The sequence below is a fragment of the Pseudophryne corroboree genome, chromosome 4 (assembly GCF_028390025.1).
Source record: "Pseudophryne corroboree isolate aPseCor3 chromosome 4, aPseCor3.hap2, whole genome shotgun sequence".
NCBI lineage: Eukaryota > Metazoa > Chordata > Amphibia > Anura > Myobatrachidae > Pseudophryne > Pseudophryne corroboree.
The window spans coordinates 279,666,053-279,682,581 of record NC_086447.1 but is presented as its reverse complement, the minus strand read 5'-3'; the positions used below and the strand labels follow the sequence as shown (position 1 = coordinate 279,682,581).

At 48.1% G+C, this 16,529-nt stretch overlaps 1 protein-coding gene across 5 annotated transcripts in view; it reads right to left on the bottom strand.

The window, feature by feature from the left end:
- Positions 1–16,529, bottom strand: part of NMD3 (NMD3 ribosome export adaptor) — a 204,065-nt gene that overhangs the window by 58,915 nt on the left and 128,621 nt on the right. For all 5 annotated transcript variants that reach the window (XM_063916173.1, XM_063916175.1, XM_063916174.1 and 2 more), the window contains exon 9: positions 9,685–9,781. In XM_063916173.1, coding sequence (XP_063772243.1) covers positions 9,685–9,781 — 97 coding nt within the window. The remainder of the gene's footprint in view (positions 1–9,684; positions 9,782–16,529) is intronic.

The following is a 16,529-nucleotide window of genomic DNA, read 5'->3' as shown; positions in this document are numbered from 1 at the left end:
AGGAAGGACAAAAGGATTGCTAAACACACTTCTACAGGTCATAATTGCTACAAAGAAATAAAACCAGAAAAGTTAGGGAGTAGGCCTGGAAGGAAGAGGTTGGGGGTCTGGTATGGGGGTGAAGTGGTTGCCACCTTAATGCTCACATCTGTGCAGGCAAGAAAGGTCCTAATGGAAGCTATCCATTAAGCAGAGACCAGAGAGAATGGGACTCTCATTTATAGTCTGGCACTATAATAGTAATTTATGCAGAGAGGTGAAAATGAAATCTGCAAAGCTTCACCAATCTCCACGTCCTCCTCAGGGACGTGCAGTCAGGGGAGGCAGTGCCTCCCCTGTCATTAATGATTAAAATAATACAAAGAAGATACTTATGACACATATTTTGTATCATAAGTATCTCATTTATATTATCCTAATCATTTTCACTTCTGGAATGGATTTGGGAGGCCCTGACAGTGGTGCCTCCTGTTGTTCATGGGAATGGGGGGCGGGCAGGGGTGGGGGCGGGCCAAGCCTTGGCCATTGAAAATAAGATTTTAAACCTACCGGTAAATCTTTTTCTCGTAGTCCGTAGAGGATGTTTGCCCCTGACCAAGTTGCCACTCGGCACAGCTGTAGTGCCGAGACCCCTCAGGCAGCCGCCCAAGAAGAGCCCACTTTCCTAGTGGAATGGGCCTTGACTGATTTAGGTAACGGCAATCTAGCCGTCGTATGCGTCTGCTGAATCATGGTACAGATCCAGCGAGCAATAGTCTGCTTTGAAGCAGGAGCGTCAACCTTGTTGGCTGCATACAGGATAAACAGCGCTTCAGTTTTTCTGACTTTGGCCGTCCTGGCCACGTAAATTTTCAAAGCCCTGACTACATCCAGATACTCGGAATCCTCCAAGTCACGAGTAGCCACAGGCACCACAATAGGTTGGTTCATATGAAAAGATGATACCACTTTTGGCAGATATTGTAGACGGGTCCGCAAGTCTGCCCTATCCATATGGAAAACCAGATAGGGGCTTTTATGTGACAAAGCCGCTAATTCTGACACACGCCTAGCCGAAGCCAAGGCTAACAGCATGACCACCTTCCACGTGAGATATTTTAACTCCACGGTTTGAAGTGGCTCAAACCAGTGTGACTTCAGGAAACTCAACACCACGTTAAGATCCCAAGGTGCCACTGGAGGCACAAAAGGGGGCTGAATATGCAGCACTCCCTTTACAAACGTCTGAACTTCAGGCAGAGAAGCCAGTTCTTTTTGAAAGAAAATTGATAGGGCCGAAATCTGGACCTTAATGGAACCCAATTTTAGGCCCAAAGCCACTCCCGACTGTAGGAAGTGAAGGAAACGGCCAAGCTGGAATACCTCCGTGGGGGCATTCCTGGCCTCACACCAAGCAACATATTTTCGCCATATACGGTGATAATGTTTAGCCGTCACGTCCTTCCTAGCCGTTATCAGCGTAGGAATAACCTCATCCGGAATGCCTTTTTCTGCTAGGATCCGGCGTTCAACCGCCATGCCGTCAAACGCAGCCGCGGTAAGTCTTGGAACAGACAGGGCCCCTGTTGCAACAAGTCCTGTCTTAGAGGCAGAGGCCATGGATCCTCTGTGAGCATTTCTTGCAGATCTGGATACCAAGTCTTTCTTGGCCAATCCGGAACAATGAGTATTGTTCTCACTCCTCTTTTTCTTATGATTCTTAGCACCTTGGGTATGAGAGGAAGAGGAGGAAATACATAAACCGACTGGAACACCCACGGTGTCCCTAGTGCGTCTACAGCTATCGCCTGAGGGTCTCTTGACCTGGCGCAATACCTCTGTAGCTTTTTGTTGAGGCGGGATGCCATCATGTCCACCTGTGGCAGTTCCCACCGACTTGCAATCTGCGTGAAGACTTCTTGATGAAGTCCCCACTCTCCCGGGTGGAGGTCGTGCCTGCTGAGGAAGTCTGCTTCCCAGTTGTCCACTCCCGGAATGAACACTGATGACAGTGCGCTTACGTGATTCTCCGCCCAGCGAAGAATTCTGGTGGCTTCCGCCATCGCCACCCTGCTCCTTGTGCCGCCTTGGCGGTTTATATGAGCCACAGCGGTGATGTTGTCTGACTGAATCAGAACCGATCGGTCGCGAAGCAGGGTCTCTGCTTGACGTAGGGCGTTGTATATGGCCCTTAGTTCCAGGATGTTGATGTGAAGGCAAGTCTCCTGACTTGACCACAGACCTTGGAAACTTCTTCCCTGTGTGACTGCCCCTCACCCTCGGAGGCTTGCCCCCGTGGTCACCAGGACCCAGTCCTGAATGCCGAATCTGCGCCCCTCAAGGAAGTGAGCACTCTGCAGCCACCACAGGAGAGACACCCTTGCCCTGGGGGATAGGGTGATCAGCCGATGCATCTGAAGATGTGATCCGGACCACTTGTCCAACAGGTCCCATTGAAAGGTCCTCGCATGGAACCTGCCGAAGGGAATGGCCTCGTATGATGCCACCATCTTTCCCAGGACTCGCGTGCAGTGATGCACCGACACCTGTTTTGGTTTTAATAGGTCTCTGACCAGTGTCATGAGCTCCTGAGCCTTCTCCACCGGGAGATAAACCCTCTTCTGGTCTGTGTCCAGAATAATGCCCAGGAAGGGCAGACGCGTCGTAGGCATCAACTGCGACTTTAGAATATTTAGAATCCAGCCGTGCTGTTGTAACACTTCCCGAGAGCGTGCTACGCTGATCAGCAACTGCTCTCTGGACCTCGCCTTTATGAGGAGATGAGGAGATCGTCCAAGTATGGGATAATTGTGACCCCTTGCTTTCGCAGGAGCACCATCATTTCCGCCATTACCTTGGTAAATATTCTCGGTGCCGTGGAGAGCCCAAACGGCAACGTCTGGAATTGGTAATGACAATCCTGTACCACAAATCTGAGGTACGCCTGGTGAGGTGGATAAATGGGGACATGAAGGTATGCATCCTTTATGTCCAGAGACACCATAAAATCCCCCCTTTCCAGGCTTGCGATGACCGCTCTGAACGATTCCATCTTGAACTTGAACCTTTTCAGGTATATGTTCAGGGATTTTAAATTCAATATGGGTCTGACCGAACTGTCCGGTTTCGGTACCACAAACATGGTCGAATAATAACCCTTCCCTTGTTGAAGGAGGTGAACCTTGACCACCACCTGCTGAAGATACAATTTGTGAATTGCAGCTAACACTATTTCCCTCTCTAAGGGGAAACTGGCAGGGCCGATTTGAGGTATCGGTGAGGGGGCATCTCTTCGAATTCCAGCTTGTATCCCTGAGACACAATCTCAATTGCCCAGGGATCCACCTGGGAGTGAACCCACTTGTGGCTGAAATTTCGGAGACGCGCCCTCACCGGGCCTAGCTCTGCCTGTGGAGCCCCAGCGTCATGCGGTGGATTTAGTGGAAGCCGGGGAGGACTTCTGTTCCTGGGAACTAGCTGTGTTGTGCAGCTTCCTTCCTCTACCCCTGCCTCTGGCAAGAAAGGACGCACCTCGGACTTTCTTGCCTTTTTGTGATCGAAAGGACTGCATTTGGTAATACGGTGCTTTCTTAGGTTGTGAGGGAACATATGGCAAAAAATTTGACTTTCCAGCAGTAGCTGTGGAGACCAGGTCCGAGAGACCCTCCCCAAACAATTCCTCCCCCTTGTAAGGTAAAACCTCCATATGCCTTTTGAGTCGGCATCGCCTGTCCATTGCCGAGTCCACAGGACCCTTCTGGCAGAAATCGACATTGCATTTATTCTAGAGCCCAGTAGGCTAATGTCTCTTTGAGCATCTCTCATATATAGGACAGTGTCTTTTATATGGCCCAGGTCATTAATATAGTATCCTTGTCTAAGGTGTCAAGTTCCTCAGATAAGGTATCCGTCCATGCTGCTACAGCACTTTACACCCAGGCCGACGCAATTGCCGGCCTTAGTAAGGTACCTGAATGTGTATAAATGGACTTCAGGGTACCCTCTTGCTTTCTATCCGCAGCATCTTTTAGGGTGGCCGTATCCTGTGACGGCAGGGCTACCCTCTTGGATAAGCGTGTTAGAGCTTTGTCCACCCTAGGGGAGGATTCCCAGCGTAACCTGTCCGTTGGCGGGAAAGGATACGCCATAAGCATCCGTTTGGAAATCTGCAGTTTCTTATCTGGAGATTCCCAAGCCTTTTCACATAACTCATTTAGCTCATGTGAAGGGGGGAAAGGTCACCTCCGGCCTTTTTTCCCCATACATATGAACCCTCTGGTCAGGGACTGGGGTTTCCTCTGTGATGTGCAACACATCCTTCATTGCTATAATCATATAACGGATGGCTTTTGCCAATTTAGGCTGTAACTTTGCATCATCGCAATCGACACTGGAGTCAGAATCCATGTCGGTATCTGTGTCAACAATTTGGGATAGTGTCAACAATTTGGGATAGTGGGCGCTTCTGAGACCCTGACGGCCTCTGCGACATAGGATCAGGCATGGGCTGAGACCCCGACTGTCCTAAGGTTTCAACTTTATCCAACCTTTTATGCAAGGAATTAACATTATCATTTAAAACCTTCCACATATCCATCCAATCAGGTGTCGGCGGAGACACCACATTCATTTGCTCCCGCTCTGCTTCCACATAACCTTCCTCGTCAAACATGTCGACACAAGCGTACCGACACACCACACACACAGGGGATGCCCTTTTTTGAAGACAGTTCCCCCACAAGGCCCTTTGCAGAGACAGAGAGAGAGTATGCCAACACACCCCAGCGCTATATGTCCCAGGAATCACACAGTAACTTAGTGTTAACCCAGTAGCTGCTGTATATAATGTTTTTGCGCCTAATTTATGTGCCCCCCCTCTCTTTTTACCCTCTTCTACCATGAATCTGCAGGGGAGAGCCTGGGGAGCTTCCTCTTAGCGGAGCTGTGGAGAAAAAATGGCGCTGGTGAGTGCTGAGGAAGAAGCCCCGCCCCCTCAGCGGCGGGCTTCTGTCCCGTGTTTCTGTATAATATTATGGCGGGGGCTCATACATATATACAGTGCCCAACTGTATATATGTCTAACTTTTGCCAAGAGGTCCTGTGTACGATCTCTCTGGAGCTAATGGTGTCCAGTAGCCTAAGAAGCAGGACCTATCTGCAGAGAGTAGGGCTGCTTCTCTCCCCTCAGTCCCACGATGCAGGGAACCTGTTGCCAGCAGATCTCCCTGAAAATAAAAAACCTAACAAAATACTTTCTTATAGCAAGCTCAGGAGAGCTCACTAAACAGCACCCAGCTCGTCCGGGCACAGATTCAAACTGAGGTCTGGAGGAGGGACATAGAGGGAGGAGCCAGAGCACACCAGAATCCAAATTCCTTCTTAAAGTGCCCTGTCTCCTGCGGAGCCCGTCTATACCCCATGGTCCTTACGGAGTCCCCAGCATCCACTAGGACGTTAGAGAAAATATAATGGAAAGCGGCACCTACTAAAGTGCTGCTTTCATACAGGGACGTGCTTTACACCCATGAAAGCACGCCCCTGTCAGTGATACCAGATGTGATTGGCCAGCGGATCAATCACTGGTTCCGCTGACATCACTCACTAGGTGCAGGCGAATGCGGTGGAGATGCAGGCGGCAGGACGCGGCTTGATGCGGGTGTCAGTGGCGGCAGGCATGGATCCGAGATCCCTGCCTGCCATTCTGCAGAATTTGGCAGCGGAGTGGTACCCATTTCAAAAATGGCGCCACAGCGTCATTTTTTAAATTAAAGACGGCCGCCACGAGCCAATCACTGCTCGCCGCTTCATCGCCCCGTCCCCTCAGGCTGACTTATATAAGTCAGCGCGAGGCAAGAGGCAGCGGCTGTCAGTCCGACGGCGGAGGAGGAGCAGTGAAGAGCTCCTGAAGATAGAAGACGCTGTGGAAGTCCTGGATGGGCGGCGGCCATACAAAAGAGCTTATAGGCCGCAGTCTCTCAGGTGAAGACGCCGGAAGCCTTGGGCAGGCGGCGGCTATGCAAAAGAGCTTAAAGGCCGCCGCCTCCAAGTGAAGACCCTGAATAATAAATGTTATTTTAAAACTGTGTCTTGTATTTATTTTAGTATTTTCTTTACAGGTGGACTACAGGTTCCTGCGGGCCCCTTAATGTCCGGGCATGCTGGCACTTGTGATTCTCCAAGTGCCAGCATGCTGGGGCAGGCTCGCTGGGACCTGTAGGCCACCTGTAAAGAATATTACTATTCTTTACAGGTGGACAACAGGTGCCAGCGGGCCCCTTAATGTCCGGGCATGCTGGCACTTGTGGTTCTCCAAGTGCTGGCATGCTGGGGCGGGCTTGCTGGGACCTGTAGGCCGCCTGTAAAGAACAATATTATAGCATGAACCCCGCATCCACCGCCACCAGGGGTGCGGGGCATAGCACTGAGCTATCAGCCCAGTGCTGGTTGTTGCTCAGGAGGGGGGGACCTCTCAATTTTTTGGGGTCCCCACTTTCTAAGGAATGCCAACCCTGGGCTGACTGGTTTGGGGGGTGTTAATGTTATGGCAGGGGGACCCCATATTATGGCATTATCCCCCTGGCTGGTTCAGCCTGGTGCTGGTTTTAGTGATGCAAGGGAGACTGCGCTTTTTTTTTTTTGGTCTGGGGGGTGGTTGGGTAGCAGCAAGTGCCTCCCCAGCCACTGATCTCACCGCACGTCACTGGTCCTCCTGTTACATGGGCATTGTAAATAGTATCTGTAGCATTCCAATTTTAGTATACAGTATTTGCTGCAGAAGCAAAGACATTTGTATACAGTATTTCAGCAATGTCTACATATATTTGTACTGCCAACATTGCTCTATAAATCAGACCTCCTGTGCCCATCAGGCTCTATGGGTCTACAATTCCCATAATAACCGACTGCTCTTCTCTAATTGACTCATGGGGGTAAATTTACTAAGATGTGAATTCTATTTAAGATGGGATGTTGCCAATAGCAACCAATCAGATTCCAGGTATTATCGTCTAGATGGTGCTAGATAAATGAGATGTAGAATCTGATTGGTTGCTATGGGCAACATCCCATCTTAAATAAAACTCCCATTTTAGTAAATTTACCCCACGGACTGCAACAGTGCAAATTATGAAATTGTCATAGCTAAGGTAAGGTGCTAAGGTACAGTATGTAAGGGAAGTCGTTTTTAAAAAAAAGAACATCTGGCTAACCGGTGAAGTAAAACTGGATACAGACTATAAAATGATCTGTCTAATCTTTCTGGTTGGAACGAAAATCTGGTAATGTATTGTAAGCAAATAACAAATGCTCCCAAACACTGGAAAACAGACAAAAATGGACGTTCAGACAAATTGATTAAATCCATTTGATTTAACAAACTTATCAGAACAATCATTTTTGTCCATTTTCCAGCTCCCATACATTACCAGATTTTCGCTCCAACCAGAAAGATTGGACAGATAATCTTATAGTGTATACCCGCCTTTAGTCTTTTACTAGCCATTGGTAGCCAACATAAAGAGGCAGTGTTTGACAAGAAGTTACACTGGGAATTTAGCACTGTAATCTGCATACCAGTGCATGAGAATAGTATGAGCTGCATGGGGAGGAATGTTCCCAAAGCATATTCTATTTACAGATGTTTTAAATGCAAAGTCTAACCACAATGGAGCAGCCATATGTGATGGGGCACTTTAAGCACTGTAACAATCATTCTATAACAGAGTTTCCCAAACACCACCATTACCAGTCCAGGTTTTAAAGATATTCATGCTTGAGCACAGGTGACAATTAGCACTTCAGTTAATGTGATTAACCATCTGTGCTCAAGCATGGATATCATTAAAACCTGGACTGTAATGGCAGAGTTTGGGAAACTCTGATGTAACACAAATTAAGCAGACAAAAAAGAACAGCAATTTCCGTATATACTTGAGTATAAGTCGACCCGAATATAAGCCGAGGCACCTAATTTTACCACAAAAACCTGGGAAAACTTATTGACTCGAGTATAAGCCTAGGGTGGGAAATGCAGCTCTAGCCACACACAGCCTTCATAGTGCCAGATATGCCCCCACAGTGCCAGATGTGCCAGATATGCCCCACAGTGCCAGATATGCCCTCATGCTTCCAGATATGCCACACAATGCCAGATGTGCCAGATATGCCCCACAGTGCCAGATATGCCCTCATGCTTCCAGATATGCCCCACAATGCCAGATGTGCCAGATATGCCCTCATGCTTCCAGATATGCCCGCACAGTGCCAGATTTGCCCTCATGCTGCCAGATATGCCCCACAATGCCAGATGTGCCAGATATGCCCCACAGTGCCAGATATGCCCTCATGCTGCCAGATATGCCCCACAGTGCCAGATATGCCCTCATGCTTCCAGATATGCCCCACAATGCCAGATGTGCTAGATATGCCCTCATGCTTCCAGATATACCCGCACAGTGCCAGATGTGCCCTCATGCTGCCAGACATGCCCCACAGTGCCAGATATGCCCTCATGCTGCCAGATGTGCCAGATATGCCCCACAGTGCCAGATATGCCCTCATGCTGCCAGATATGCCCCACAGTGCCAGATATGCCCTCATGCTGCCAGATATGCCCCACAGTGCCAGATATGCCCTCATGCTGCCAGATATGCCCCACAGTGCCAGATGTGCCAAATATGCCCCACAGTGCCAGATATGCCCTCATGCTGCCAGATATGCCCCACAGTGCCAGATATGCCCTCATGCTGCCAGATATGCCCTCATGCTGCCAGATATGCCCTCATGCTGCCAGATGTGCCAGATTTGCCCCACAGTGCCAGATATGCCCTCATGCTGCCAGATATGCCCCACAGTGCCAGATGTGCCAGATATGCCCTCATGCTGCCAGATATGCCCCACGGTGCGAGTTACTTACCCTCCATCGCTCCCGCGCTGTCTTCTGAAGGAGGGACACAGAGGGCACAGTGCGCGGCTCTCCTGTGTCCCTCCTGCGTCTCCAGCGGCAGTCTTCTGAAGGAGGGACACGGAGGGCACAGCGCGCGGCTCTCCTGTGTCCCTCCTGCGTCTCTGGCGGCAGCGGCGTGTGTGCATTAAAGGAAGTGCCGGTTCGTGCACTTCCTTTAACACACACACGTCGCTGCTGCCGGAGACGTGGGAGGGACACAGAAGAGCCGCGCGCTGTGCCCTCCGTGTCCCTCCTAAATACTGACTCGAGTATAAGCCGAAGGGGCTTTTTCAGCACAAAAAAAAGTGCTGAAAAAGTCGGCTTACACTCGAATATATACGGTAAGTGAAAACAAATGAAAAAAAGTTCTTAAGGCCCATAGACACCAAACGAGCTCCCACCGACGCAGAGATTGGCAGCGGTGGGGACCTAGCGGAGTGCCGGCATCGGCAAGTGCATACACACTTGCCAATGCCAGCGGGAAAAAAAAGAGAGTGACGGCACGGGGCGGTGGGGGGGAATGACGCCCATGCTGCAGCATGGATGTCGTTAACAAAGACCTCCCTCGTCTGTACATGTTCAGACGAGGGAAGGGGTCGTTAACGATGCACGGGAGCGCGCATCGTTAACAGCATTGAGTGTACACAGTAGACAAGACTGTTAAAGATCTCGCCCAGAATGGCCCTACTGAGCAATATCTTATTTTCTTGTCTAGTGTGTATGGGCCTTTACTACCATAAATTAACGTTCTTACAACTAACCTTGCATATTGGGACAATTTCCATAGAAAAGGTGCTTTTGTAATTGTAGGCATTAGTATGGACATCGTGAGAGATGAGACGCTGGGAAGCTTTGGACCTACAAGGAAAGAATGTTATTTTTCAATTGTTACAGTACATCGAATTCTGATATTTCATAAGACCACAAATTATATATATATATATATATATATATATATATATATATATATACACACACACATACATACACACAAACAAATCTAGAAAACCACAGCACTCGCCACCCCAGAAGCGGGGTGCAATATCTGCACTCACCACTCATAGGGTGGAGTGCATGCAGCCCATGGCCACCAACCCAAATATATTCAAACAGAAAGTTCAGCACTCACCATAGCAAGCTCACTGCACGGAAGCCTGCATACCGCTCGCCAAGGTACCCCACCTTCATGCAGGTCCTACACTATCACAAAGTCTCAAAAATTAAAACCTGCTAACTGTATCACACATAATATACTGCACACATGCCCACTAGGTTTAATGTGTATCTGCCATGCATCTTATGGCTTTTAAAGGTACACTAGTCACCTGACACTGGCTGATAAATTACTAAGGAGCAGCTGACACAGGTTTAGAACAAGTGAGATTACACAGGGGTGCATGAAAAGGCCTGTGACCACGGTTAATAAGAGTTGACCAAAGATTAACCCCGTAATATACAAACAAACCTAGAAAACCACAGCACTCGCCACCCCAGAAGCGGGGTGCAATATCTGCACTCACCACTCATAGGGTGGGGTGCATGCAGCCCATGGCCACCAACCCAAATATATACAAACAGAAAGTTCAGCACTTACCATAGCAAGCTCACTTATCCTCACAACATCAATAAATAAATGATGGGGGTTTAGTTAGTGAATTGGCCAATGCGCGGAAGCCTGCATACCGCTCGCCAAGGTACCCCACCTTCATGCAGGTCCTACACCATCACAAAGTCTCAAAAATGAAAACCTGGCAACTGTATCACACATAATATACTGCACACATGCCCACTAGGTTTAATGTGTATCTGCCATGCATCTTATGGCTTTTAAAGGTACACTAGTCACCTGACACTGGCTGATAAATTACTAAGGAGCAGCTGACACAGGTTTAGAACAAGTGAGATTACACAGGGGTGCATGAAAAGGCATGTGACCACGGTTAGTGCTGAACTTTCTGTTTGTATATATTTGGGTTGGTGGCCATGGGCTGCATGCACCCCACCCTATGAGTGGTGAGTGCATATTGCACCCCGCTTCTGGGGTGGCGCGTGCTGTGCTTTTCTAGACTTGTTTGTATATTACGGGGTTAATCTTTGGTTAACTCTTATTAACCGTGGTCACAGGCCTTTTCATGCACCCCTGTGTAATCTCACTTGTTCTAAACCTGTGTTAGCTGCTCCTTAGTAATTTATCAGCCAGTGTCAGGTGACTAGTGTACCTTTAAAAGCCATAAGATGCATGGCAGATGCACATTAAACCTAGTGGGCATGTGTGCAGTTATATTATGTGTGAAACAGTTGCCAGGTTTTAATTTTTGAGACTCTGTGATAGTGTAGGACCTGCATGAAGGTGGGGTACCTTGGCGATCGGTTTGCAGGCTTCCGTGCACTGGCCAATTCACTATCTAAACCCCCATCATTTATTTATTGATGTTGTGAGGATAAGTGAGCTTGCTATGGTGAGTGGTGAGCTTGCTATGGTGAGTGCTGAACTTTCTGTTTGTGTGTGTATATATATATATATATATATATATATATATATATATTTCTACAGGTGCATTTGCTGATTCAATCAACTACAGATCAATCACCCAACACCATGTCCTCACACTTCGCTTTGGTTCTACTGTACGTTAAATGAACTATTATCACTACACTAGAGGTATTTGATGCCTTATAAATAGATTAAAAACTAGGAGAAATACATAAAACACTTATACAGAGAATATACACACAGTATTTACATTTTAATGAATAGGTCTGTAACTAGGGACCCAAACTAGAACTGGACAAGTGTATTTGCTGCGAGTAAAAAGAGGATTTTGGTACTTACCGATAAATCCATTTCTCTTAATCCTCTAGGGCAGGGGTTCTCAAACTCGGTCCTCAGGACCCCACACAGTGCATGTTTTGCAGGTAGCCCAGCAGGAGCAGAGGTGTATTAATTACTCACTGACACATTTTAAAAGGTCCACAGGTGGAGCAAATTATTTCACTTGCGATTCTGTGAGGAGACCTGCAAAACATGCACTGTGTGGGGTCCTGAGGACCGAGTTTGAGAACCTGTCCCCTAGGGGACACTGGAGCGTTCCTTAGACAGTGGGGTGTTGTGAAGCTTGCAACCGGAGGTGTGGCACAATCTAAAATTAGCATTGTCTGCACAGCCGGTTCCTCCCCCTTCACATCCCTCCTCCCTCAGTTTGGAAAATTTGACTGAGAGAATAGGACATGACACTATAGTACATGGCGAGGAACCGTACCGTACAACCTATCAAACAGCCCCCAAGAAACTCTGAACTGAAAAACTAACGGGGTTTGTACAAACTTTGTGAACAGGAAGTTTGAACGCAGCAGGTTGACAGTACCGAGGCGGGCGTCCAGTGTCCCCTAGAGGATTCAGAGAAATGGATTTATCGGTAAGTACCAAAATCCTCCTCTTTCATCAACTGGGGGACACTGGAGCGTTCCTTAGACAGTAGGGGACGTCCCAAAGATATCCCCCAGGGAGGGAGTGCTGTATGTGGCCTGCAAAACCAAACGTCCGAACTTAGAATCTTCGGACGCAAAGGTATCAAACTTGTAAAATTTCGCGAACGTGTGGGCTGAGGACCACGTCGCCACTCTGCAAAGTTAAGTAGTGGAAATACCTCTGGCAGCCGCCCCGGAGGCACCCACCGATCGGGTGGTATGAGCACCCATCTGTACCGGAAGCTGTTTACCACAGGAAATATAAGTTTGCCGAATGGCAAGTCTAATCCATCGAGACAGAGACTGCTTAGAAGCTGGCCAAACCTTCTTTGGCCCATCATAAAGGACAAACAAATGGTCCGACTTCCTGAAGGATGACGTAACGTGTACATACACCCGCAAAGCTCGAACAACAACCAAGGACACGTCCCCATCTGCGAGACAATGGAAAGATGGGACCACGATTTGCTGGTTTACATGAAACCCTGAAACAACCTTTGGAAGGAAATCCGCTCTTGTATGGAGTTCCGCCCGATCCTTATGAAAAATAATTAAATAAAAAGGACTCTTACACGAGAAGGCTCCTAACTCAGAAACCCGCCCAGCCGAAGCCAAGGCCAGCAACAACGTTACCTTCCAAGAGAGATATTTCAGGTCTGTTCTCGCTAACGGCTCAAACAGTGGCGATTTTAAAAAAAACTAACACCAAATTTAGATCCCATGGTGCAGTGGGAGGACGAAAAGGGGGCTTTAGCCTCAGAATCACCTGTAAAAAGGTTTGAACCTCTGGCAAGAATGCCAACCGCTGTTGAAAAAGGATGGAAAGAGTCAACACTTGAACCTTCAGAGATCCCAGCCGCAGACCTAACTCTAGGCCGGCCTGAAGGAAAAGTAAAAGTCTGGATAAGTGGAAGTTCGTCGAATTCCACCCACGTTCTTGACACCAGTCCAAGTACCTCTTCCAAATCCTGTAGTAGTGTATGGCTGTGACCGGTTTCCTAGCGGCAATCATCGTAGGAATGGCCGTTCTTGGTGTCCCTCTGTTTCTTAAGATCCGGGTTTCAATAGCCACGCCGTTAAACGCAGCCCGTCCAGGTCTGGGTGTTGGAACGGTCCCTGAGATAGCAGGTCCTCTCTCTGAGGTAACCGTCAAGGATCTTCCGCTAGTAACTCTCGCAGGTCTGAGTACCAACTCCTGCGGGGCCAATCTGGTGCGATTAGAATCGCCCACACTCGTTCTCGTTTCAACCCCTTTCCGGAATCCTGGGTATGAGTTGGAAAAGTGGAAAAATGTAAACCTTCCTGTAACACCAAGGAAGTGTTAATGTGTCCACTCCTTCTGCTGCTGGATCTCTTATCCTGGACACACATCTGGACAACTGATGTTATTGCCGAGACGCTATTAGGTCGACTTGAGGTAGACCCCATCTCCTCACCACCATGTCGAAAATCCGTGGATGGAGGCACCACTCTCCCGGATGCATGTCCTGGTGATTGAGATAATCTGCTTCCCAGTTCTCCACACCTGGAATGAACACTGCCGAGAGGATGATGTTTCGCCTTTCTGCCCAGAAGATCTTTGTGGCTTCCTTTAACGCCATCCCACTCCTTGTTCCTCTTTGACGGTTTATGTATGCCGCCGTCGTGACCTTGTCCGACTGCATTCTTATGTGTTGACCCATGACTTGGTCTTTGGTTAAGAAAAGCGCATTGTAAACTGCTCTTAGTTGGCAAATGTTTATGGGTAGGCTGCTCTCCAGTAGCGTCCATCTGCTCTGAAACTGATGCTCCTCTGAGACGGTACCCCAACCTCTGAGACTGGCATCTGTTGTCAGGATCCTCCAATCCCAAATGCCGAATCCCTTGCCTGTTGCGAGATTCTTCTGCAACGAACACCAAAGTAAGAATGGTGGAAGTATGCGTGGTGGAAGGCGGATTCTTTGAAGTAGAAACCAGTGTGACCCTGCTCACTGAGCAATGAGGTTCATCTGTAATGGTCGGGAATGAAGTCTGCCGTACTGGAGAGCTTCGAAAGACGCCACCATCTTCCCGAGAAATTCCACACAGAGGTGTAGAAAAACGGTTTGTGAGCTCAGTACCTGAGCCACTAATCTCTGTAGGTTCTGCACCTTGTTCTCTGGTAGGAATACTCTCAGTTGTTTCGTGTCCAAGATGAGACCGAGGAACTGAATCCGTTGAGTTGGTATGAGGTTGGCTCTTTGGAAATTCACAATCCACCCATGTTGAATGAGAAATGGATGAGATGTCTGAACATCCCTGATCAACTGTTCTCGAGAGGATGCCTTGATTAGCATGTCGTCTAGATAAGGTCTAATCGTGACCCTCAACAGTCCCGATTCTGCAACCATGACTGCCATGATCTTCGGTAAAGATTCTTGGGGCCGATGAGAGACCGAACGGCAATAGCCCTGAATTGGGAGTGATCCGTCAGCAGTGCGAACCATAAGTAAGTCTGGTGAGGGGCCCAGATTGGGATATGCAGCTATGCATGTTGTAAGCCTGCAATGATCGACTGGATTGAATCCAGCTAGAATTTGTAGACCCTTATAAACCGGTTTAAAACTTTTAAAGTATCGGCCTGACCGTCCCGACTGGCTTTGGCATGACAAAAAGACTGGATTAGAAAGCCGTTCCTCTCTAGGAGGCGGGAACCGGAATAATGACCTCTAACCGTAGCAATATTTCAATTGCTGGCAGTAACGCCTTTGCTTTCTGAGGGCACCGAGGCAATCCCCTTGTAAAAAAAAACTGACTGAGTCTCTGTGGAAAATCTAGTTTGTACCCTAGAGAGATTAGGTCGTTTATCCAAAATTCTGTGTAGGCCCAGATGTCCCGAAAACCTCCCAGACTTTCGTGAGCCGGGAGACCATCCTGCCACGGTCTTATCAGCAGTTTTATCCCGCTTTCTGGCTGCTGCCTGTGAGTGGCCTCTATCTCTGCCCCCACGTACTTGTGTACCGAAACTTCTTCATCGGGCTCGCAAGGACAGCGATCTAAAGGAATTACACGCTGGTCCCAAATAACCTCTTCTAACTTGTGGAGTGGCCCTTGTATAAGGAGTAGGCAGAAAAGTGGACGTCCCTGCTGTAGCTTGCGAAGTCCACTTGTCCAACTTTGGACCGAAAAGCATCTCGCCCTCCAAGGGAAAGGATTCTACCGCCCCTTGGTGTCAGAGTCTCCACGCCATTCTCTGTCCGCCTAGCCGATATGGCTGATGCAGAGATGCGCGATGCTATCCTGCGAATATCTTGAATATGCTCTGCCAGTTGGGTAATTTCTTCCAAGCCATTTTCCCCTTCAATAGCCTGTACTATACGTCCAGACCATGCTCCCATGGTCTTGTTAACCCAAGCGCAGACAACCGTAGGTCTCCGTGCTGCACCTGCTACAAAAATTTACTTTAAAGCTGTGTCAACCTCTTAAAGTCGTTACATTAGGTAATGGTAAGATTGTCCTTTTCGGCAACCTTCCTAGGAAAACATCCACTACCGGCGGAGTCTCCCACTTATCCATTACACCCTTAGGTAGGGGATAAGTTACTGGAAACCCTGTTGTGAAAATTTAAAGAGTTTGTCAGGTTCCTTCCAAGCCTCCTCCATTTGAGATTGGAGGGATTTAGGAATGGAAAACACTGCTGAACGCGGTTTTTGGGATTCAAACCATTCGATTCTTCTGGCTCTTTTACTTATTCTACCTTACAATGTAGGATCTCCGTCACCGTTTCGATTAAAGAATCAAGACCTGAGATTGCCATGTCCTCTTCTGGAAAATCGGCGTCTAGGTTAAATTCAATTAACTCACCTTCCTTTGTATCAATGAGAAGACCCTCTTCCTTCTCTGCTTACGGTACAAGAGGAAGAGGCCTTTTAACCGCCTTGCACACCTTTGTTACTGCTTGTGCGGGAGGCGTTAACCTGATGAGAAATTATTCCATCGTTTTTGAGAATCCCACAGCCCTAATTCTTGCGTGTGGGATTCCGCCATCTCATTGGAGATTCTATCTGCAGGGTTATCCTTCCCTGAAAAAACAAAAAATATTCCAGCGCACATAAGTTGGGCAAAGATTTTTTATTATTTACTTTTATTCATTAAAAATAGTAATAATAATTAAAATTGC